A 24,209-nucleotide genomic window follows, 5' to 3' on the forward strand; every position below is an offset into this window, starting at 1 on the left:
CAGCAGACAAACAAGACGGGAGAGGAGACAGCCCTGCCTGACTCCAGACCTGATGGGGAAGCTGTCTGTTTCCCACCCGTTGACCTGGACTGCACTACGGATGTCTGCGTAGAGCAGTCTGATCCACTTCCGGATTCCCTCCCCGAATCCTATTTTGGAGAGCACGTCCGCCATGTACGTGTGCGATATCCTGTCGAAGGCTTTCTCCTGGTCCAAGCTGACCAGGCAGGCGTCCACCCCCCTGTCCTGCACGTAGGCGATGGTGTCCCTCAGCAGCGTGAGGCTGTCTGAGATCTTCCTGCCCGGTACAGCACAGGTTTGGTCCGGGTGGATCACCTGTCCCAGAGCAAACTTGACTCTGTTGGCGATAGTCTTGGACAGGATCTTGTAGTCCACATTCAGGAGAGAGATGGGTCTCCAATTTCTAATGTCCTCCCTTTCCCCCTTCTGCTTGTAGATGAGGGTGATGATGCCCTTCCTCATGGACTCAGACATACTGCCGGCCAGAAGCATAGCGTTGTACACTTCCAGCAGGTCTGGGCCCATCCAGTTCCACAGAGCTGAGTACAACTCAGCCGGTAAGCCGTCGCTTCCGGGAGCCTTACCCAACCCAAAGGAACGGATGGAGCCTGTCAGCTCGTCCAGGGTCAGTGACTGATCCAGACTCTCCCGCTTGCCGTCGTCTAAGACCTGCGTGATAGACGACAGGAAGTTGCAGGAGGCTGTGGATTCTGTGGCCTTTTCGTTGTACAGACCGGCATAGAAGGACTTGCAGATCCTCAGTATGTCGGTCTGCGAGGACGCGACTGAGCCGTCCTCTTCCTTAAGGTTGTGGATCACAGAGCTCCCCCTGTGCACCTTTTGGAAGAAGAAGCGTGAGCACGTCTCGTCCTGCTCCACGGTTTGGAACCTTGATCAGAAGATGATCTTGGAGGATTCAGCGGCGAGGTGCTGGGCTTGCCGGCCCTCCACCTCTTGCAATTCCTCCCTGACATCCACCCGCTTCGACTGCAGAAGGAGAAGTTGCTGCAACTCTGTCTGGAACTTACGCAGTTCCCTCTGCTCCTGCCTTGCCTTCTGGATACCCTTGCGGATGAAGAACCTCTTAATGTTCTCCTTGGTGGCTTCCCACCAGTGAACTGGGGAATCAAAGAAGGCTTTCAAGGTTCTCCAACCTGTGTACTCCCTCTCTAGTTCCTCGATGTTCTCTGGGGTCAGCAGCTTTACGCTCAGCTTCCAAGTCCCCCTGCCTGCCTTCTGGTCCTCCCGTAAGCGACAGGTGGCTCTCAGAAGGCGGTGGTCAGAGAAGAATACCGGCGTGACGTCGGTGGACCTGACCATGAGGGACTCAGACAGGAAGAGGAAGTTGATTCGGGAGTGGGCTGAGCCGTCCGATCATGTCCAGGTGGCTTGCGGCTGTGCTCCACCTGTGGGGGTGCCAAAGGCGTCGCGCAGCTTGGCTGTCTTCACCGTTACCCTCAGGAGTCTAGAGGTACTGTCCAGCCTGCCGTCAGCGCTGCCGGGTCCTCCAGCCGCATCAATGGTGCAGTTGAAGTCTCCGGCCAGAACGACCGGCTGGAGCGTCACCAGCATCTGTGGGAGCTGCTCGAAGACGGCCAGCCGCTCGCTCCGCACGGGGGAGGCGTACACATTGATCAGCCGGAGCAGAGTGCCCCGGTATTTGACGTCTGCTACCAGGAGGCGCCCTGCAACCACCTCTTTAACTTGGGTGATTGAGAAGTTGCCTCCCCGCAGCAGAATCCCCAGGACGGAAGCGCGACAATCGTTGCCCCCCGACCACACAGACAAACCTTTTTTCCACCACCGTGACCACCTCCGGTAGTTACGGAGATGTGGTAGTCCGCACTCCTGGAGGAAGGTCACGTCGGTCTTTACAGTGTCCAGGTACTGGAGCGTGCTGACGCATCACCCAGTACTCTTCAAACTTCGCACGTTCAAGCACGCCAATTTAAGGTCTGCCATCATTGTCAGTCTTTTATTTTGGCTGCTCTCCGTCCTCACCCTTGCCATCCTGAGCCTTCATTCCCACCGCCTTGTGAAGTTTTCCACCTTCTGTGGGCTCAGGTACTGCTGGTAGTACTCCTCCAGGTGTGGCCGTTCTGGTTCTGGGCCCGGGGGGTTGTTGACTTCCTGGGCTGCTTCCCCTTCCGGTTGCTGGGTGCCAGCCGTGGCTCTGCTCCCGGATTCCCGGAGCTCTGTGTGTCTGCTGCTCTCCGCCTCCTGTACTTGGGGGTTGGCCAGCAGACTACCAGAATAGGCACGGAACATAGATTGTTCCACAAAGCCAACAAAAAGGCAGGCATAGCTAGGACCCATAGGGGTGCCCATAGCTACACCTTTAGTTTGGAGGAAGTGGGAGGAGCCAAAGGAGAAATTATTAAGAGTAAGGACTAATTCCGCTAGACGGAGCAGAGTGGTGGTAGAGGGGAACTGATTAGGTCTGGAATCCAAAAAGAAGCGTAGAGCTTTGAGACCTTCCTGATGGGGGATGGTTTGATGAGGTCGGTTTGGAATTTGCTGAGGTTAATATTCTGAGAAGGCACTTCAAATAGTGCTATTGACCAAGGTGGTGTAATTAATTGTCAAAAAGTTTTTGAAAAAGTTTCAAAAACCAAACCCCAGAAATATACTAATTTTGGACATGACCAAAAAATATGCAGAGTGTAGCGGGGAATTGCTTACATCTGTCACACATTGGGTCAAGATCTTTATTAACCTTAGCCAATCTAACTTTAGACCAATGACAAGGATGCACAATTTTAAACTGAACAACAACATGTCTAAGGCACACAGAGGATGAATAAATTCTATGAATTGTTTTTTGCCATATGTCATCTGGAATTTTTTCCTCAATATACTCTTCCCATTTATGTTTTAATGAATCCAAATTCTCAGGATTAACTACATTAAGTAGCTCATAGATCTTGCTTACAGATTGCTTGACATCAATTTTGCACTTAAGGACTGAATCTAAGAGTGATGAAGGTGGCAGTAGGGAAAGTACTCAAAATGAGAGACCATAAAGCTTCTGAGTTGTAAATATCTATAGAAGTGTGTCCTAGGTATATCAAGTTTCCTAACTAGCTGTTTGAAAGAAGCAAAATTGCTGTCAATGTAGAGATTATAGAATGAAGTGATACCGTGTTTAGACCAAATATCAAATGCTATATCCATTATTGATGAGGTGAACATGTAATTTTTTGCTACTGGTGCAGCAAGTGTGAGGTTATTAAGTGTAAAGTGAAGTCTAAGTTGGAACCAAATTTTAATGGAGTACATGGCAACTGGATTCTTTTTTTTTTGGTGTGTGTGCATGTGGCGCGTCTGCGTGTCCGTGCGTGCGTCCTTGATGATGTCTTTTTCATGACTGTGTGGCGTGCCACTCCTCACACAGATATTTTTGCAGTATTTTCTCTCTATTTTACGAGGTTGAGTTGCGATCTTGACACTCAACCCGGCAAAAGGATGGAAAGCGTACTTGGGAGTGGACCTGACTAGTTTCGAACCTGGGAACCTCCGCTCCCGGGTCTGGTGCCAATGTCGTTGCGCCACCAGCCGGCCCATCACAACTGGATTCAGTGTGAAACTAGATGTAGGTTGTGACAGTGGTAGTTTAGCATATATTACTGACGAAGAGGTAAATTGTAAGGTTGACTTCTCCATAATCACCCAGCTAGGAGCAGCAATATCATCTCTTGTCCAATATAAAATTGCTCTTATATTAGCTGACCAGTAGTAATGTAGAAAATTTGGAATTGCCAAACCCCCATCTTACGAGGCCTCTGTAGTATTTTTTTTCCTTTACTCTGGGCTGTTTTTTTATTCCAAATGAAACTTGAAATTTGACTATTTAGGTTATTGAAGAAAGTCTTTGTTAGAAAAATTGGGAGGCTTTGGAAAATGTATAAGAATTTGGGCAGGACAGTCATTTTAATTGTATTAATCCTCCCGCTAAGGGAAAGAGATAAAGAATTCCAGTGTCCAAATTCCTGTTTAAGATTGAAAAGGAGATGTTGATAGTTGGTTTTATAAAGGTCCTTGTAATTATGTGTCATTCAAACCCCCAATTATTTGAATTTCCTATAGCTGATTCTAAAAGGGGTTACGGAAAAAGAAATATCCAAACATGTGGTCCCAATTGGCATTAGTTCACTCTTTTGAAAGTTAACTTTATAACCAGATATTTGACCAAACTTAGTGAGCAATATTGATAAATTTGGGAGACTTTGAGTTGGATCTGAGATATACAATAGCATATCATCTGCGTACAGTGACATTTTATGTTCCAAAGCTCCCCTGTTAATACTAACTAATGTTCTCAGGGCTATGGCAAGTGGCTCAATTGCCACAGCAAAAAGGAGTGCAGATAAAGGGCATCCCTGTCTTGCGCCATGTTGCAGTTCAAAAAAGGATGATATACAGTTATTAGTACGCACTGCTGCCAGTGGGAACGAGTAAAGTTCTTCAATCCATGAGATGAATGTAGAACCAAAACTAAATTTTTGGAGAGTATAGAAAAGAAAGTCTCATTTCACCCAGTCAAATGCCTTTTCAGCATCAAGTGAGAGAATCTCTGGGGTACTAGCTGCAGAGGAATCATATAGTACATTTAGAAGATGTCATATTAAAAAGAGTACCGATTTCTTATAAAACCTGTTTGATCGGGTGAGATAATTAATGGTAGAATCTTCTCCATTCGGTGTGCCAGGACTTTTGCAAGGATTTTAGTATCCATACTTAAAAAGGAGATTGGTCGGTATGAACTACATTCAAGGGGGTTTTTGCCCTTTTTCAAAATCAATGAAGTAACTGCTTGACGCATTGTGGGAGGTAGGGATTGGGATGAAAAAGACTCTTCAAAAACATTTTAAAAATTCAGAAGGATATCCAGCTGGGTCTGGGGACTTTCCACTTTGCCTACTCCTACTTGCTGAGTCTATCTCCAGAGTCGTGATTGCCTTCTCTAGATCAGCAGCTACATGGGGATCTATATATGGGATGTTTAGCTTTTTAAAGAAATCATCTAGATCTGATAGGGTGGTGGATGAATCTGAGGAGTACAATAATTGGTAAAAGCTATGGAAGCATGAGTTAATTTCTACATTATCTGTTTGTTTTTATGCCCTGTGTATCCTGTATCTCAGGTATACCGTAACTGGCCATTTTTTGACGCAGTTGGTGGGCTAGCAGCCTCCCCGCTTTTTCTCCATGTCCATAAAACTCACATTGCAACTTGGAGATAAGATATTCAGCCTCTTGAGTTGTTAATAGATTGTATTCGGTCTGAAGTAATAAATGCTGTTTGAGCAAAGCCGATGAGGGTGCTTGGCTATGCAAGAGGTCTAATTCCAGTATCTGATCTGTCAGTTGTTTAATACGTTCAGTCCTTATTTTTCTCCGATGTGCGCAGAATGAGATTATTTGGTCTCTTACATATGCCTTTAGCGCCTCTCACACAATTGATGGAGACATCCCTGGTGTTTGATTAATTCTCAGAAAAGATTCTATTTCAGAATAAATATACTTCACAAAACATCCAACTGAAAGGAGAGTAGGATTTAGCCTCCAAGGACGGTAACTTGATTACCTCACAGACAGGATCTCCCAGTAGCCACCCACTTCAACTCTGCTTCCCACTCCCATTCAGATATGGCCATACATGGCCTTCTCTACTGCCATAATGAGGCTAAACTCGGTTGGAGGAGCAACACCTCATATACCGCCTAGGTAGTCTCCAGCCCCTTGGTATGAACACAGAATTCTCCAACTTCCGGTAATTCCCTCCCTCTCCGTTCCCCTATCCCTATTTCACTCTGCCCCCTCCCCCAGCTGCCTATCACCTCCCCCATGGTTCCACCTCCTTCTACTACCCATTGGGTTTTCCCCTATTCTTTCTTCATCTTTCCTGCCTATCACCTCCCTGTCTCCCCTCCCCCACCCCTTTATCTTTCCCCTTACTGGTTTTTCACCTGGACCCTACCAGCCTTCTCCTTCCCACCCTCCCCCCACCTTCTTCATAGGGCCTCTGCCCCTTCCCTCTACAGTCCTGACGAAGGGTTCCGGCCTGAAATGTCGACTGATCATTTCCACAGATGCTGCCCGACCTGCTGAGTTCCTCCAGTGTGTTGTGAGTGTTGCTTTGACCCCAGCATCTGCAGATTATTTTGTGTTTACAACTTGGTTGTATAGTAGGGATACGTAATATTAAAGCCAGCGGACTATGATCAGATATAACTATGGCTTCATAATCACACCCTGTTATAGAAGAGAGATGGCTGGTGTCCATAAAAAAAAAATCTATACGTGAATAGGAACAGTATACTGAGGAGAAAAAAAGAGTAACTCCGAGAGGTAGGGTTATGAAACCGCCATGCATCAGCCACTCTGTACGTTTTAAGAAAATGTCTGATAGGCTGTGCTGAGCTAGAGATAGGGACATTCCTCGCAGCACTGCGGTCCAAAATTGGAGAGAGGACACAATTAAAATCACCTCCGAGGATGAGCTTATGTGTGACCATGTTTGGCAACTTGGAGAAGAAATCAGTAAAAAACATATCGTCATCCTAATTTGGTGCATAAACATTGGCAAGAATAATGGGCAGCCCATATAGCCGCCCAGTTACAATTAAAAACCGTCCAGCTGGATCAGATTCAACACTCGTTGCCACGAATTGCGTATTTTTACTAATTATTATAGCTGCTCCTCTGGCCTTTGAATTAAAATTGGAGTGAAATACTTGACCAACCTATCCTCCTCTTAGTCGACAATGATCAGAGATACGCAAGTGGGTCTCTTGTAAGAATGCTATATTAGTCTTAAGGTGTTTCAAATGAGTAAATACCTTTTTACGTTTTACAGGGTGATTAAGAGATTTTACATTCCAACTCACTAATTTATCAGAGCAACCGTTTTCCTGAGTTGAAATATTATTACTAACCATATGGAACTGAAAGAAGTAGAATATCACATAGGTGTCTCCTAATATACATAGAAAGAAACAACGATAGGCCTAAGTATGAACCAGAAAGAAATAGTCTGGCAATTTCCCTACCCTCATCAACTATACAAACACGGCGAACCCAAAACCCTTTATTACCATATCCACACATTAAGTGTTTACTGGGGTGCCTTCTGAGCTAAATCAGGTTGAGCTCCTGCCCAACCCACCCCAAATTAAGAAACAAGAAGAGAAAGAATAGCACTAAAAATTCTCCCAGCTTATAAGTATGACAATGTTTGGGACTTTGACATAGTAAGTATATATTTACAACTGGTATTATGAATTTGCTAATTCAAATAAAACTTTTAAATAAAATATATTTTCTGTCATTTTATTTATTTTATTTCCTATTTTTTTCACTTCACTACAACTCTATTCTTGTCCTTAATTTTTCTTAAATACCCAGTAAGATAGGGTTCTTCTCCCTCCACAGTTTTTGATGCACCTTTCTAGTCAGCAACCTTGCTTCTTTGCTGATCCTGTATTATAATGATGGGACCAATGCATTTTACTAATAAATACAAGACCATAAGACGTAGGAGCCAAATTAGGCCACCTGGTCCATATGGTCTGCTTTGACATTCCATCATGACTGAGATCCTTTTCAACCCATTCTCTTGTCTTCTCTCTATAAACTTTCACACCCTAACTAATCAAGAACCTGTCAACCTCCGTTTTAAATCTACTCAAAAACTTGGCCATCACAGCCATCTGTAGCAATGAATTCCACAGATTAGCCATCCTCTTCCTAAAGAAATTTGTTCAATGTGTTAGTCACTGTATGTTTTGATGTACATGTGATAAGTAAATCTGAACCAGAATTCCATTCTGTTCTGAATGGATGTCCCTCTATATTGAGGCTGTTTCCTCATGTCCTAAACTCCCCCGCAATTAGAAATGTCCTCTCCTTGTCCATTCTATCTAGACCTTTCAAGGTTTGATAGGTTCCATTGAGCTCCCATCTCCTTTTAAACTCCAGCGAGTATAGACCCTGAGTTAATAAATACTTCTCACACGTTAACCCTTTTATCCTTGGAATCATTCTCATAAACCTCCTTGGAACCCTCTCCAATGCCAGCAAATCCTTCCTTGGATATGGGGCTCAGAACTGCTCACAGTTGTCTTGACACAGGTGCAGATGATGCGGTTTCATATTATGGAAAATCATGAAAGTGTTTTCCATGAACGTAGGCCCCTTCCCAATAGCATAGTGATGGTCTGTATCAAGTAGTAACGGAACATTTACTTTGTTGCAGAAATCTCACCAAGGAGGCAAAGTATCTCAAAGGTTACAGGGAGAAGGCAGGAGAATGGGGTTGAAAAGGGGTAGGGCGAGGGGAGGGAGCGGGAAGCACCAGAGACATGCTGTAATATACAGTAAATTTTTAGAAATATAATTTCTGTATGCTCAGGTTTTCAGTAGTCTACACACACCCTTTTCATTTGCAGCCTTTCTTTTCATGTCGGTGCACCAGCTCTCTGACTTGTGAATGACCTGACTTGCTGAAGTATTCTTACAAGCTCATGAAAATAATTGTGTTTGATTGTATTCTTTAATAACAGGGTAATATAAATATTTACAGTACTGTGCAAAATCAGAGGCACAGATATATAGCTAGGGTGCTTAAGACCTTTGCACAGTACTGTAGTAATTTTATGTATTGCATTGTACTGCTGACGCAAAAAAAGTCATGATGTATGCGAGCAGTGATAAACCTGATTCTGATGTGGGTCTCTATTGTGTGCTAAGAGTGGGAAGAGGGCAGGGAGAGGAGAATCATGGTTGGGAAAAAGGGATGGGAGAGGAGAGGGAGCAGGAAGCACCAGAGAGACATTATGTAATGATCATTAAACCAATTGTTTGGAATCAGTGACCTTGACTGGTGTCTCAAGGCTGGGTGTGTCTTGTGTGTCTGCACCTGCGCCAGGGCTGTGTTAAGCTGAACTGCTCATGGGGTCAGTGAGCTGGCTGGTGGCTACTCATTCTCCTGCCACAGCAGTTTCTGTGACCCTCTCCCATGCAATGTTTTTGCTGTTTTTCAACATGCAAGTAGTTCGTATTACAAATAGTTCTCAGGAATGAGACCCTGTTGTAACCAACAGTACTCTTCGGCAACTCTGCTTGCTGTTGTTAATGTAAAAAAAATCATTTCTTTAATTGCAGGTGTTACTGGGAGCGTGATACGTCTGATAACAAATTACATTCGTCTAAATTCTCGCCCCCAGTGGGTTCTGTATCAATACCATGTGGATTATAACCCTGAGATGGAGTCACGGCGTCTGCGAACTGTACTGTTGTTTATGCATGACAAAGTTCTTGGCAGAACCCGTGTTTTTGATGGTACTCTATTATTCCTTCCTAAAAGACTGGAATCAAAAGTAAGTTTGAAGAAGTCTTGTTTAACAAAGAAAATGACTTAAAGGTACAGATGAATGTAGCCTGTTGGTGTGGAATGAAAAGGGTGTTACAGATTGAGGTAGAAGCTTTTGAGTCATCTCATGTATTGATATGGGGCTCTACTTGGAATAGACTAAGCATTTTAGTGACCAGATTTATCATTGTTCTAAAGGCATTCGAAGCACCTCGCTTGTGTCATTTATCCTTGTGCCAGCAGTTCACTTCTCCCCAGCCTTTCTACTAATGCGTTTCTGATTGTAACTTTCAACGGAGCTGTGATGCCAGACACCTTTGTGGCAAGATGAGAGCTAGAGATCATGTATTAAGGGTGAAAGGTGAAATGTTTAGAGGGAACATGAAGGGAACTTCTTCACTCAGAGGATGGTGAGTGTATCAAATGAGCTGCCAGTGCAAGTGGTGCATGTGAGCTTGATCTCAATGCTTAAGAAAAGTTTGGATAGGTACATGAGTGATAGGGGAATGGAGGGCTAGGTTGATGGGAGGAGGCAGTTTAAATGGTTCAGCATGGACTGAACGTTTTCTGTGACTCTTCGACTATAACTTCAGACCTACAGCTCTTGGAACCCACTGGCAACATGAACATATCCTGGTAGCATATAATGATGGGAGTAGTACATTGGTATGTTATTTAAAATGTGCATGTATTGGCTCTTTGGAAGATTAGAAATGAAAGCTCATTCGACTTATATTTGGCTTGAAGGCATGGTGACAGAGTTGTTAGGTTGCAGAATTCTCCTACGTGTGTGGCAGGCTTGAGGATTGGGAATGGAACATTCAGATGAGAATTCTGTCAGAGGTTCCAGGAGCTTGTCTGTTAATGTGGTTAGTGAGTTTACTGATACAGGTCCACAATCCCTTATCTGAAATCCTTGAGGCCAGTTGCATTTCGAAACTCAGAATTTTTCTGATTTCAGACCCCCCCCCCCCACCAATACCAAAAAACACGTATGCTCAAGTCCCTTATTTAACAGTCTCTGTGTGGTGGACTTTAAGACCCAGCGGCGCACCAAACCTACGCACGTCCTCCCATATACCTTAAATCATCTCTAGATTGCTTACAATACCTAATGCAATGTAAATGCTATGTAAATAATTGTTATACTGTATTGTTTAGGGAATAATGAAAAGAAGAAATTTTATTTCCAACAAAAACATTCAATAAAACATAAAAATATACAGCTTCAAACGAGCCAAATCAAACACATGGTATATGACTTATTGGAATAAATGTAGAACGTCACTGTCACTGAAGTTACAGTTACTAAGTTACTATAAAACTTCAGTAACTTGTCTTTCTGTTTATTTAAATCATATACAGCGGTAGTTCCGACACTATTTTCTTCAGTAAGACGCCGCACAGACACACCACGATCAAGCTTCTGCAATAACTCCACTTCCTACGTTATTGATAGAGAAGGTTCCTTCTCTTTTTCTCATTGTTACCCATAGGGGTGTCTGCAGCTTTTTTTGACATTTTCACAGTGAAATTAAACACAAGGTCATAAGTGAACACAAAATATCAGCAAATACCAAATGCACGTGTAACCAGTATGAGCGTTGAGCCACAACCGACGTCTGGCGGCCTCTGCTGGTGCTGCCACATCACACCTGAGTGACGTCAGCTGTTGGTGAAAAAAACTTCGGTTTTCGGAGCTTTTTGGATTTCAGCATTTCGGATAAAAGAATGTGCACCTGTAATCAACTTGTACTTTCAATGAAGTTCAAAGTAACTTCATTATCAAAGTGCACATGTTGCAACTTTGAGATTCTTTTATTTGCAAGTATTTATAGGAAAGAAACACAATGGAATTTATGAAAAGTTATGCATAAACGCTAAATCTGACTGTGCAAAAGAAGACAAACTAGGCAAATAAAAATAATACTGAGAACACAGTTTGTAAAGAGTTCTTGGATTGAGTCTGTTGATCACATCAACCTCTGAGTGAAGTTTCCCCTCATTCCCCTTAAACATTTTACCTTTCACCCTTAGCTCAGAGTAGTGGTGATCAATGTTACCCATGCCGGTTTAGGAGCCTGATGTTTGTAGGTTAGCCTACAACCTGGTTCTTGCACCTGGTGGTGTGGGACCTCCTGTCCTGATGGTACTAGTGAGAAGAAGACTTGCCTGGATGGCTGTCGTCTGTGATGGATGCTGCTTTCTTGTGGCAGTGCTCTATGTAAATGTACACACTGGTGGAGTGGCTTTGCTGGTGATGGATTGTACTATTGCCACCACTTTCTGTTCCTGGGCATTGGTATTTCCATACCAGGCCATGATGCAACAGAAAAATAGTGAGCAAATAGTTGTATAATATTAACCATGCATAATGTTAATCAGATGTCAACCCATCACTATGTTGGCTACAGGTGGGAGACATTTCTCAGGAACGCACACACACCCCGCACACCCGGCTGCCTCTATGGAGAGGGATAAACAGTTGGTGTTTTGGCCGTGACATCAACTGTTTATTTCCTCCACAGATGTTGCAGAATTCCTCCAGCAGCTTGTGTGTGTTGCTCAAGATCTCCAGCATCTGCAAAATCTCTTGTGTTTAAGACTTTTCTCAGTAAGCTTTTGAACATGTGAACTTCCTTCAGTAGATCATTGGCTTCAGGTTAAGTGTGGAGAATATTTGAGTCTTTGAGATCTGCATCTGTTGAGGGCCAGATTAGAGGCATTCCAGTCTGGTGTCAAAAAGGTTACAAGAGGTCCAGGTATGGTCTCCAGAAAGCCAACTCACAGGTGAAGTGGCAATTCTGGACTAAAGCTGAATCAACAAAAGATATTTGACAGTTGTGGCAGGCCTTGAATGCTGTCAAAGATTCAAAGTACATTTATTATGGAAGTATATATGCAGAATACAATTCTGAGGTTCATCCTCCCACAGGCAGCTACGAAACAGAATTGTTCAAGAAAACATCAGACACCAACATGTGAAAAAAGAATAAATTGTGCAAACAGCAAAAAGGGAGTGGACAGCACATAGAATATCAAACAACAAACCAGGAGGCCAGTAGTATTCCGTTTAGTTCAGTTCGTCATTTGCCCGCTGTAGGGTAAAGCATTATGTGCTGAAGTGCTCCAGACTGTATCAGTCACCCTGATAAAACTGCTCAAAACAGCAAAAAAAAACAGTATCCAGGAATAAATGCAACATGAACTCTCATAGTCCGCTAAAATGAGCCCACAGGCTCTCCGATCAAACCTTGCAATGTGAATCGCAAGATTTCTGCACTTTCATCTGACAGCAGGTAGCGGGAGGGAGAGGAGAGTCGGTCAAACACAGGCAGATGGTGCTGAACACCTGCCCATTCTCTGTGCTTGTCTTTGTCGACCTCCTTGCTTGACAGTTCAGTCAGAGAGAAACAATGTTGAGTTGATCATGGTTTCGTGCCACGTTTCCTGGCTGCACACTCCGCTCCAAACCTCACTGAACGTCCTTGGAGACAGCAAAGTGTCAGATCGCTCAGTTGGTCAAAGAACACACCATCAACATGTAAATTACACATCCCAATTGCACACAACTTAGTAGAGGTAATTTCTTATAAAGTAAAATCAGGCAAACTGGGCTTCGTTCCCAGATAAGCTTAATGCCTTTTACGCTCACTCTGACCATTAAAAACCTGGAGGAAGCATCACAACTCCCACAGCTCCTGAAGATCCTGTGATTTCAGTTTCTGAGGCCGACATGAGAGCATCCTTCAGGAGCGTGAACCCACGAGAAGCATCTGACCCAGCTGGGGTACCTGGCCAAGTACTAAAAACTGGCTGGAGTGTTCAATGAGATCTTTTACCTCTTGCTTCGGCCGTCTGAGGTACTCGCGTGCTTCAAACAGGCTTCACTTATACAGGTGCCCAAGAAGAGTGTGGTAACCTGCCTCAATGACTCTCATCCAGTAGCGTTTACATCCACTGTGATAAAATGGTTTGAGAGGTTGGTGATGAAACATATCAACTCCTGCCTGAGAAGCAACTTGGATCCATTCCAGTTTGCCTACCGGCACATCAGGTCCACAGCAGATGTCATTTCATTGGCTCTTCACTCAACCCTGGAACATCTGGACAACAAAGATGCTACCTTAGGATGCTCTTTATCCACTACAACTCAGCATTCAGTACCATCATCCTCAAGCTAGTCAATAAAATTCAAAATCTTGACTTCAAAACCTCCTTGTGCAATTGAATACCCTATTTTCTCTATTGCAAACCCCAATCCGTTTGAATTGGCAACAATATCGCTACAATCTCCATCAGCACAGGTGCACCACAGGGCTGCATGCTTAGGCCACCGCTCTACTCGCTTTACATTTAAGGCTATTGTTAAGCGCAGCTCCAATGCCATATTCAAGTTTGCTGACAACACCACTGTCCTTGGCTGAATCAAAGGTGATGATGAATCAGCATATAGGAGACAGATTGAAAATCTGGCTGTGGTACCATAACAACAGCCTCACTCAATGTCAGTAAGACCAAGGAGTTGATTATTGACTTCGGGAGAAGGAAACGAGAGGTCCATGAGCCAGTTCTCATCGGAGGATCAGAGGTGGAGAGGGTCCACAGCTTTAAGTCCTCAGTATTATCATTTTGGAGGGTCTGTCCTGGGCCCAGCATGTAAAGTGCAATTACAGATAAATCACGGGAGCACCTCTACTTAAGAGTTTGCAAAAATTTGCCATGATGTGTAAAAGTTTGACAAACTTTATAGATATGCGGTAGAGAGTACATTGGCTGCATCACAGCCTGGTATGGAAGCACCAATGCTTTTGTAAAGAAAATCCTACAAAAAGTAGTGGACACAGTCCAGTACAAGCCTTCCCACCATTGAGCACGTCTACATGAAATGTTGTCACAAGAAAGCAGCCTCGATCAATAGGGACCCCCCCACCCACCCCAGTAACCAGATCAATCAGATCATGCTCTCTTCTTGCTGCTGCCAACAGGAAGGAGGTACAGGAGCTTCAGGAGTCAGCACCAGGTTCAGGAACAGTTATTACCCCATAACCATCAGATTCTTGAATGAAAGGGGATAACTTCACTAAATTCACTTGCCCCATCACTGAACTGCTCCCACAACCTTTGGACTCACTTTCAAGGATTCTTCATCTCATGTTTTTTTTCCATAAGACCATAAGATACAGGAGCAGAATTAGGCCATTTGGCCCATCAAGTCTGCTCCGCCATTTCATCATGTCTGATCTAATTTTCCTCTGAGCACCAATGTCCTGCCTTCTCCATGTATCCCTTGCCCTGACCAATCAAGAATCTATCACCTTAAGTATATTTAAAGACTTAGCCTCCATAGCTGCCCATGGCAAAGAATTCCACAGATTCACCACTCCCTGGCTAAAGAAATTCTTCCTCATCTCAGTTCTAAAAGGATGGATCTCTATTTTGAGACTGACCCTCTAGTCTTTGACTCTCCCACCATAGGACACATCCTGTCCCACATTCACCCTATCAAGGCCTTTCACCATTCAATAGGTTTCATTGAGGTCATCCCTCATTCTTCTGAATTCTAGTGAATACAAGCCCAGAACCATCAAACACTTCATATGACAAGCCATTCAATTCTGGAATTATTTTCGTGAACCTCCTTTAAACCCTCTCCTTTCTAAAATAAGGGCCCCAAGCTGCTCACAATATATATAAAGTTTTAACATTACATTCTTGCTTTTATTTTCTAGTTCTCTTCAAATGAATGCTAACATCACGTTTGTGTATACCCCAAAGTTCTGAAAGAAGTGGCTGAAGAGATTGTGGAGGCATGAGTAATGATATTTCAAGAATCACTAGATTCTGGAATGGTCTGGAAGCCTGGAAAATTGCAAGTGTCATTCCACTCTTCTAGAAGGGAGAGAGGCAGAAGAAAGGAAACGATAAGCCAGTTAGTCTGACCTCAGTGGTTGGGAAGATGTTGGAGTGGATTATTAAGGATGAGGTCTTGGGGTACTTGGAGGCACGTGATATAATAGGTCATAGTCAGCACATAAGATTTTCACTCAAGGGAAAATCTTGCCTGACAAATGTACTGGAATTCTTTGAAGAAGTAACAAGCAGGATAGACAAAGGAGAATTGAGTGATGTTGTGTTCTCAATATTTATTGCTTATTTATTATTATTATTTCTTTTTGTATTTGCATAGTTTAACTTTTGCACACAGTTTGAATGCCCAAGCTGGCGTGGTCTTTCATTGATTCTATTATGGTTATTATTCTATTGTGGATTTCTTGAGTATTCCACAAGAAAGTAAATCTCAGGGTTTTATATGGTGACATGTACATACTTTGATAATAAAATTTGAAGTTTTTTTGGAAAAATATTTGCGATTCTTTTTTCACCTTAAGGTCACTGAACTATTCAGCCAAACGCGTGATGGTAAAAATGTCAAGGTAACGATTACCTTGACCAGTGAATTACCCCCAACCTCTCCAACATGCCTTCAGTTTTACAACATTGTGTTCAGGAGGTAAGTGATGGTTGAGAATTATTTATTTTATCTTCTCACACCTTTCCGGGGTTATACAGATAGATCTGGATGACCCTAGTTGTTAAGTTAGTGCTTGTGTGATAAGAGCAAAGGCTGTTGGTGTTGCAGAGTTTTTGGATTCTGTTAGAGGATTAAGGTTATTTAATAATTACACTAAAATTGTTCTTAGCTGCCTTCTTTTGGGAAAATTTTCTTTTATAAGTAGGCAGTTTCAAAAGAACTGATGGCCCAGGTTGAAAGGCACGTTCGGTTAAAGTGAATATTTGCCCAAGGAGATGGTAATATTGTAATGTTCAGAGGTTTGGATCATCATCAAAAGACAATTGGACACATGAGGAGAATTAGTCCTCTCAGCCCTTTGAGTCTTCTCCAACATCTCATCATGGCTGATTTATTATCCCTTTCAACCCCATTCTCCAAACTTCTCCCATAACCTTCAATGCCCTGGCTAGTCAAGAACACATCAACATCTACCTTGCACCTAATGACTTGGCCTCCACAGCCGCCTGTGGCAACAAATTCCACAGATTCACCACCATCTGGCTAATTCCCCCTCATTTATCTCTTCTAAATGGACATCCCTCTATTCTGAGGCTGTGCCCTCTGGTCCTACACTCACCCACAGTAGGAAACTTCCTCTCCACATCCACTCTATCCAGTTCTTTCAGTATTCGATAGATTTCAATGAGATCCTTCCCTCATTCTTTTAAACTCCAGTAAGTACAGGCCCAGACCCATCAAACCCTCCTCCTATGTTAACTCTTTAATTCCCAGAATAATTCTTGTGAACCTCCTCTGGACCCTCTCCAATGTTCCTTAAATAGGGGCCCAAAACTGCTCCCAATACTCCCAGTACAGTTTGACCAATGCGTTATAAAGCCTCAGCATTACATCCTTACTTTTATATTCTAGTGCTCTCAAAATGAATGCTGGCATCGCATTTGCCTTCCTTACCACCACCTCAACCTGCAAGTTAACTTTTAATGTTCAACACTCTGCACATGTTAGTTTGAAATGAATCTCAAGGTGTATAATGTATGCATTCTTCGATAATAAATGTACTTTGATTTGATAGATAACTGCAAAATTTGAAATCAACTGAATAGATATGGAATTACAATGCTACTGTCAATCCCGCTGACCTTGAAACTAAAGACCCGTTTTGTTTTTAAAGTTAACTGATTCATTAATATCCATGGAGAAAGGAAAACTGCTTATTGCTAAGTGTGGCCTATGGGTGACTCCTGAGCCACTGATATGGTCGACTCTTAAGCACCTCACCCTTATAGCTGGACAACAAATATCAGTCTTTCTGGAGATACCCATGTCCATTGGTTGTGGATCTGCTTGCATGGTTTCTCAGTGAGGGTCATACTCCACATTTGAGTGCTGCCTGGATTGGAGAGCATGTCTTGTGCAAAAAGGTTGAGTGAGCTAGGGCTTTTCTCTTTGGACTGAAGGAGGATGAGAGGTGACATGATAGAGGTGTACAGGATGATAAGAGGCATAGATCAAGTGAACAGACAGCACCTTTTTCTCAGGGCAGCAATGGCTAATATGAGGGGGCATAATTTAAGGTGATTCTTCTTTTTGGGCCCTTAGCTCCCAGTGGAGCACAGGCCATTGATGATCTCCCATTTCCATCATTCAAAGTTGATATGATTGGAGTTCGTCAATGTTTTTTGTATTCCATTGTATCTGCTGTGCAGGGGATTAACCTATATAACTTCACCAGAGCCCTGTTGGCCGGCCTTACCCTTTCATGTTGGAGATGAAGGGTAGCTCTTCGAGAGGATTTATGGTGATTGGAGGAAAGTATACGGGGATGTCAGGGAAGATCTTTTTAGTGTGGTATATGTGGAACATGCTGCCGGGTGGTGGTTGATGCTGATACATTAGGGACATTTAAGAGACTCTTAGATAAACACATGGATGATAGAAAAATGGAGGGCTATGTGGGAGGGAAAGGTTAGATTGATCTTAGAATAGGTTAAAAGGTCAGCACAACATCTTGGGCTGGAGCCTGTACTGTGCTGTAGTGTTTGAAATCCGGGTTCCTTGTCTAACTGGCTGTTCCAATTGGTTTCAGTAGTTCAATAATTCCATTTAATATCAGAGAATATACAACCTAAGATTCTTGATCTTCACAGACATCCACAAAAACAGAAGAGCATCTCAAAGAATGAATGATAGTAAAAATGTTAGAACCCCAAAACCCCCTTCTCCACCCTCCCACACACAAGTAGCAGCAAAGCATCAGCCTTTCCCCTCTCCCACGTACTTCATCCAAAAAGCTTCGGCAGTCACCACCCACCAAGCAAGCAATAGCAAAACCCTCAAGAGAGACCGTGATCTGCAATACAGAAAAAAATAGTTCACCTGACCAATTTGACATGCCACAGACTCTCTTTCCCTAATAAAGAGGCAGAGAAGTGTCACACAGCTAAAGGAGAGACAAGGAAATCTAAGAACTAGCTGATTTATGGTGTTAAAGTCTGCTGCTAAGATTGGCTAAGTTAATTTTCACATTTGTAACACTTGAGATGCAAGTAATTTCCAGCTTGTCTATAATCTTTAAGGATAAAATGTAACTGCAATTGAACTATTGACTATAATTACTTCAGTGGTGAATGATGTCACTGGTAACAGAGCAAAATGCTGCAGGAACTCACTGGGTTGGGTAGCATCCGTGGAGGGAAATGGACAGAGACAGTCCAGATGAAGGGTCTTGATCCTTCCTTTTTTTTCCTTCATTTAGTTTTTTTTTATCTTAAAAACTCCAGCATCTGCAAGCTCTTGTCTCCTGACAAGTGGACAAGAGACAGTAGGATGTCATGGTAGCATAGTGGTTAGCGTGATGCTATTACAGCTCAGGGCATCAGAGTTCAAATCTGGTGTCCTCTGTAAGCAAGTTTGTACATTCCTTCTCCTGTGCGCTTGGGTTTACTTCGTGTTGCTCTGGTTTCCTTCTACAGTCCAAAGACCTACCAGTTGGAAGATTAATCGGTCATTGTAAATTGTTTGTGATTAAGCTGGGTGGTACAGTTTGAAGGGCCTATTACATGTAGTATCTCTAAATAAATAATGATGGGATTGTGCTTTCAGTAAGTTTGAGGTGGAGAGTGCTTCCTCAGTCTACTTAAAGTCTTTATGCGGTACAGGAAACAGTATTCCTGCTTAAAACCTAGCTAGGAAAAGGTACCTTTTACACGTGAGCAAATAATCATATGACATAAGCTGTGTATTATCAATCCCCGTCCCCTGTGGTAGCATTGAGGTGGTCCAAATTAATTTTGTTGCTTGCTTGACTCGTTCCATAGTACTTGCAGCCAGCACTGTTTACGTTCAGTGGTTTGCGAGGCTGACATGCAGAAGACATTTTAAGTACACTATGACTTTAATCATATTAAATGATAGTTATATTAACAGCTGGTTTAATTCTCACATGCTATATTTCTCTTTCAGACTTTTAAAGATAATGTCCTTACAGCAAATTGGTCGAAATTACTACAATCCTAAGACTCCGATCATGATTCCACAGCACAGGTGTGTAATGTGATGTGTGCAACTTAACACTTCAATCTTACTCAGATTTGCATTTAGAAATCACAACTTTTGGTAGTCTTCAGGTACTACAGTGCTAGTGTGTAAATCAATTTTAAGTTTCTATATTCATTTCCACTTTCAACATGTCCAAAACTCAGCAGGTCAGGCAGCATCTATGGAGGGGAATAAAGAGTCAATGTTTCAGGCTGATACCCTTCATCAGGGCTGGAAAGGAAGGGGGAAGAACCTGAATAAAAAGGTGGGAGGAGTCTAGCTAGAAAATGATAGTTAAAGCCGGGTGGTTGGGAAAGGTAAAGGTCTAGAGAGGGAGGAATCCGATAGGAGAGGAGAGTGGATCATAGGAGAAAGGGAAGGAGGAGGGGTGCCAGGGGGAGGTGATAGGCACGTGAGAAGAGGCTGAGGGTTAGAATAGGGAATGTGGGGGGGGAATTCATTTCCACTTGTTTTCAATCAAATTGATTGTTTCCTTTGTTTTTACTACTCTACTGTATTCTCCCTCAGCCACTCCACCCAAGCTACTGAAGTAGGTACCTGAGTAGGAATGTATAATTACAGCATGAACATTTGGAAAGAGAAATGCACAGTGGCATAAAGGTATTACTGCAGCAGTGACCCAAGTTCAATTCGGCTGCTGTCTGTAAGGAGCTTGTTTGTTCTTCCCATGACATCTATTAATGTGTAGTTGAGATTATATTGACTGGCTGCATCACTGCCTGGTGTGGAAACACCAATGCCTTTGAATAGAAAATCCTACAAGAGGTAGTGGTTGCAATCCAGTCTATCACAGGTAAAGCCCTCCCCACCATTGAACACATCTGCATGAAACATTGTCACAGGAAAGCAGCATCCATAATCAGGGATCTCCACCACCCAGGTCATGCTCTATTCTTGCTGCTGCCATCAGAAAGAAGGTACAGGAGCCTCAGGACCCATACCACCAAATTCAGGAACAGTTATTATCCCTCAACCATCAGGCTCTTGAACCAAAGGGGGTAACTTCACTTGCTCCATCACTGAACTGTTCCCATAACTTATAGACTCACTCTTAAGGACTCTCATCTCATGTTCTTGATATTTATTGCTTATTTATTTATTATTCTTTCTTTCTGTATTTGTATGGCTTGTTTTCTGCAATCTCTGGTTGAACACCCAAGTTAGGTGGTCTTTCATTGATTTTATTGTTATTATTCTATAGATTTATTAAGCATGCCCACAAAAAAATGAATCTCACGGTTATATATAATGACATATATGTACTTTGATCACCACTTGGGTTTCTGCTGGCTGTTCTGGTTTCCTCCCACATTCCAAAGACATATTGATTAGTTAGGCTAATGGGGCAGTGTGACCTCATTGGGCCAGAGGGGCTTATTGCCATCTGTAATACCATAGTAATACTGACAAATTAAGGATTGTTCAATGCACAGTACGATTTTTTTATATATATTCAAAAATTAATTCCATGTTTCTGTAGACTCTAAATTTAATGTAAGATTAAAGCATTATAGGAAATTAAAAATGAAAGACATGAACACTGCTTTTCTCTTTTCTGTAACAGAATCATGGTTTGGCCAGGATACACCACTTCGATTCTGCAGTACGAGAACAATGTTATGCTCTGTGTAGATATTAGTCACAAGGTTCTACGCAGTGAAACTGTACATGATGTCATGCATCAGTTATATTCACAGTTTGGTGAGCATCACTTTCAGGAGGCATGCGCCAAAGAACTGGTTGGAGTCATAGTTCTAACCAGGTAAGGTGCGGATTATGTAGGTGCATGTTATTTTATTTGATTTAGTTATGAATGGTGATAGAGTTGAAACAAATGTTATGAAAGAGACATTCCATAATTTATCAACAGATATGATTTTTGGTTCCAAAAAAAATCCTGCAAAAAGTAGTGGATACAACATAGTCCATCATGGGTAAAACCCTCCCCACCACTGAGCGAATCTGTATGAAATGCTGGAGGAAAGCTCCATCGATTATCAGGGACCTCCACCACCTAGGACATGTTCTCTTCATGCTGCTGCTATCAGGAAGAAGGTACAGGAGCCTCAGGACTCACACCACAAGGTTCAGGAACAGTTATTACCCCTCAGCGATCAGGCTCTTGAACCAAAAGGCAGCACGGTAGCATAGTGGTTAGCACAATGCTTTACAGTATCAGAAACCTGGGTTCAATTCCAACCGTTGTCTTTGAGAAGTTTGTACGTTCTCCCTATGACCACGTGAGCTTCTGGGTGCTCCAGTTTCCTCCCACAGTCCGAAGACGTACCAGGTAATATGTTAATTGATCATTGTAAATTGTCCCATGATTAGGCAAGGGTTAAATTAGGGATTGCTGGGCGGCACAGCTCGAAATGCTGGATGGGCCTACTTCATGCTGTACCCCAATAAATAAAAAAAAACTAAACCCCTCTCAACCAATAGACTCACTTTCAAGGACTCTTCATCTCATGTTCTCAATGTTTATTGCTTATTTATTGTTATAATTTTGCTTCTTGTATTTGAACAGTTTGTTGTCTGTTGCACACTGTTTGAACAGCTAAGTTGGTCTGGACTTACATTGATTCCATTATGGTTATTATTCTATTATGGATTTATTGAGTACACCCTCAGGAAAATGAATCTCAAGGTTGTATATGGTGCCATAAATTTATTTTGGACTTTGCCATTACACAACTAGTGGAACTTGCCAGTCTGATCAGAGTGAATTGTTCTGACTTTCTCCTATACGTTTGCTGCAGAAAGGGATCAGTCGTGTAATTAGGGAGGTAGAGATAGTCTCGGCCTGAAACGTCGACTGTACCTCTTCCTATAGATGCTGCCTGGCCTGCTGCATTCCCCAGCAATTTTTATGTGTGTTGTAGAGATAAAAACTGTTTAAAATGAAACACCTTGGTTTCCTTGGCTGCGTAAGTCTAGGGAAGACTACCTCCAGCCCCACCAAGTTTGTGAGATTGAGACGTGCTGGATCCCACCCCAAACCCTGGTTTGAGTGGATGCTGTGTAATTTGCTACCCTGTTACAAATTAATGCCACGAAATACCAGACAGTACACTAAATATGATTAAAGGAATTATATTTATGAATCTTTAACTAAAGAGTTAGTAAAGAATAACAAAGAAAAGGGCCCATTCTAATTAAACAGTCAAATGTGCACAAGTTGGAGCTCATCTTGAACTTCTCTGTCACTCACACGCTGGGCTGTTGGTCACACCACCTTCTAAATGTCGCTTGCAATCCATCTCAAATGAATAGGACTCCTACAGGATTGTATGCTACGATTGGTTCTCCCCAGCGTCTTCTCTCTTCATCTCCTCTCAAACAAAAGCCCAAGGCCAACCTTAGTGTCCCTCACCAGAGAACCCTCCCCTTAATCTGACCATCCTAATGGATGGCAAACATTTCTCCTCTCTCTTGTCTTCAACAGTAACCCAAACAACCATGAAAACAGAACAGACCGTTCTTGCAGATCTGCCAAAATGAAATACATACAGCATAACAGTAAAAAATATGAACCAGAGCATCATTACAAAAGGAAAAAAAAATTAAAAGTGTTTGCTTATCTTTGCAGCAGCATTGTGTAGTAAGAGTGCACACGAATCTTGTCATAGTCAAATCATCTAAAGGTTTGTTAAAATGCTTCCAATTGGTTTTACCCATTTATTAAAAAAATAACATTGAGGTGAACCTATCAATAAATGTGCTATTTTCAAAAAACTAAAACTTATCAAACATTTTAAAGAATTTTTCTGGGTGCATCTGACCTAAATAGGAAGTTGGAGATTTGGAATGATAGAAAAATAGGATTTCAAGATTCAAAATGCACTTATTATAGAAGTATATATGCAGTATACAACCCTGAGATTCCTCTTCCTAAATGAAACAAAAAAAAACATGTAACCTGTTTGAAATAAAACATAAAACCCCCACTGCACGACAAAAGAACAAATCACGCAAATGGCAAGAGAAAAAGAGTGCAAAAACACAGAGTGCAGAACACTAAATCGCAAAGGCATCACAAGAATCCAGGCATATTTACTTCAGCTCAATCCATTGCCACGTCTCTTGCTATCTACAAGCTGCAGCGCTAGTCCACTCCAATTTAAATCACACAAAACAGCAACAAAAAAAGGAGTGTCCAGAAACTCATCATAACGTGAACTACAGAGTCCAATCCACAAAATGCATCAATTAGCCCTCATGTAAGATTCATGGACTCTGGCACCATCCTCCAGCAGCATCAAGCAAGAGGGAGAGAGAGAGATGTAGGCACCTTCCTCCAGGAGCAGTGGGTGAGGGAGTTGGTCAATACCTTCCTTAGCTCTGTTGTGCCATTTAGGAAGAACATGTCTCGGTCTTAGTATCTTATTCCTGCTCCCTGAACCCTTGTTAAAATTGCCTACTACAATAACTTTTATTTTGCATCTATCCATGATTTGCCTGCGTATCTGTTCCTCCAGTTACTGCTGCCTTTTGGGAGGCCAATAATGACATCCCATTTGCAGTGATTTCACCTTTTCTATTCCTGTGCTGCCCATATTGCCTCACTGTATGACTCCTATAGGATGCCCTCCCTAGGGCAACTGTGACAAATCAGTAATGAAACTTCCACACCTCTTCTTGTCTCTCTACAAAATCTGCACCTGGGAACACTGAGATGCTAGTCCTGATCTTCTCTTGGCCAGGTTTCTGTAATAGTTG

General features: G+C 42.6%; 1 protein-coding gene across 1 annotated transcript in view; it reads left to right on the forward strand.

Annotated features, from left to right (window-relative positions):
- Nucleotides 1-24,209, forward strand: part of piwil1 (piwi-like RNA-mediated gene silencing 1) — a 100,001-nt gene that overhangs the window by 19,455 nt on the left and 56,337 nt on the right. The window contains exons 5-8 of the mRNA XM_072239976.1: nt 9,187-9,401; nt 15,787-15,908; nt 19,395-19,475; nt 21,055-21,252. Of these exons, the coding sequence (XP_072096077.1) occupies nt 9,187-9,401; nt 15,787-15,908; nt 19,395-19,475; nt 21,055-21,252 (616 nt within the window). The remainder of the gene's footprint in view (nt 1-9,186; nt 9,402-15,786; nt 15,909-19,394; nt 19,476-21,054; nt 21,253-24,209) is intronic.

Source organism: Mobula birostris, chromosome 22 (genome assembly GCF_030028105.1).
Source record: "Mobula birostris isolate sMobBir1 chromosome 22, sMobBir1.hap1, whole genome shotgun sequence".
Lineage (NCBI taxonomy): Eukaryota > Metazoa > Chordata > Chondrichthyes > Myliobatiformes > Myliobatidae > Mobula > Mobula birostris.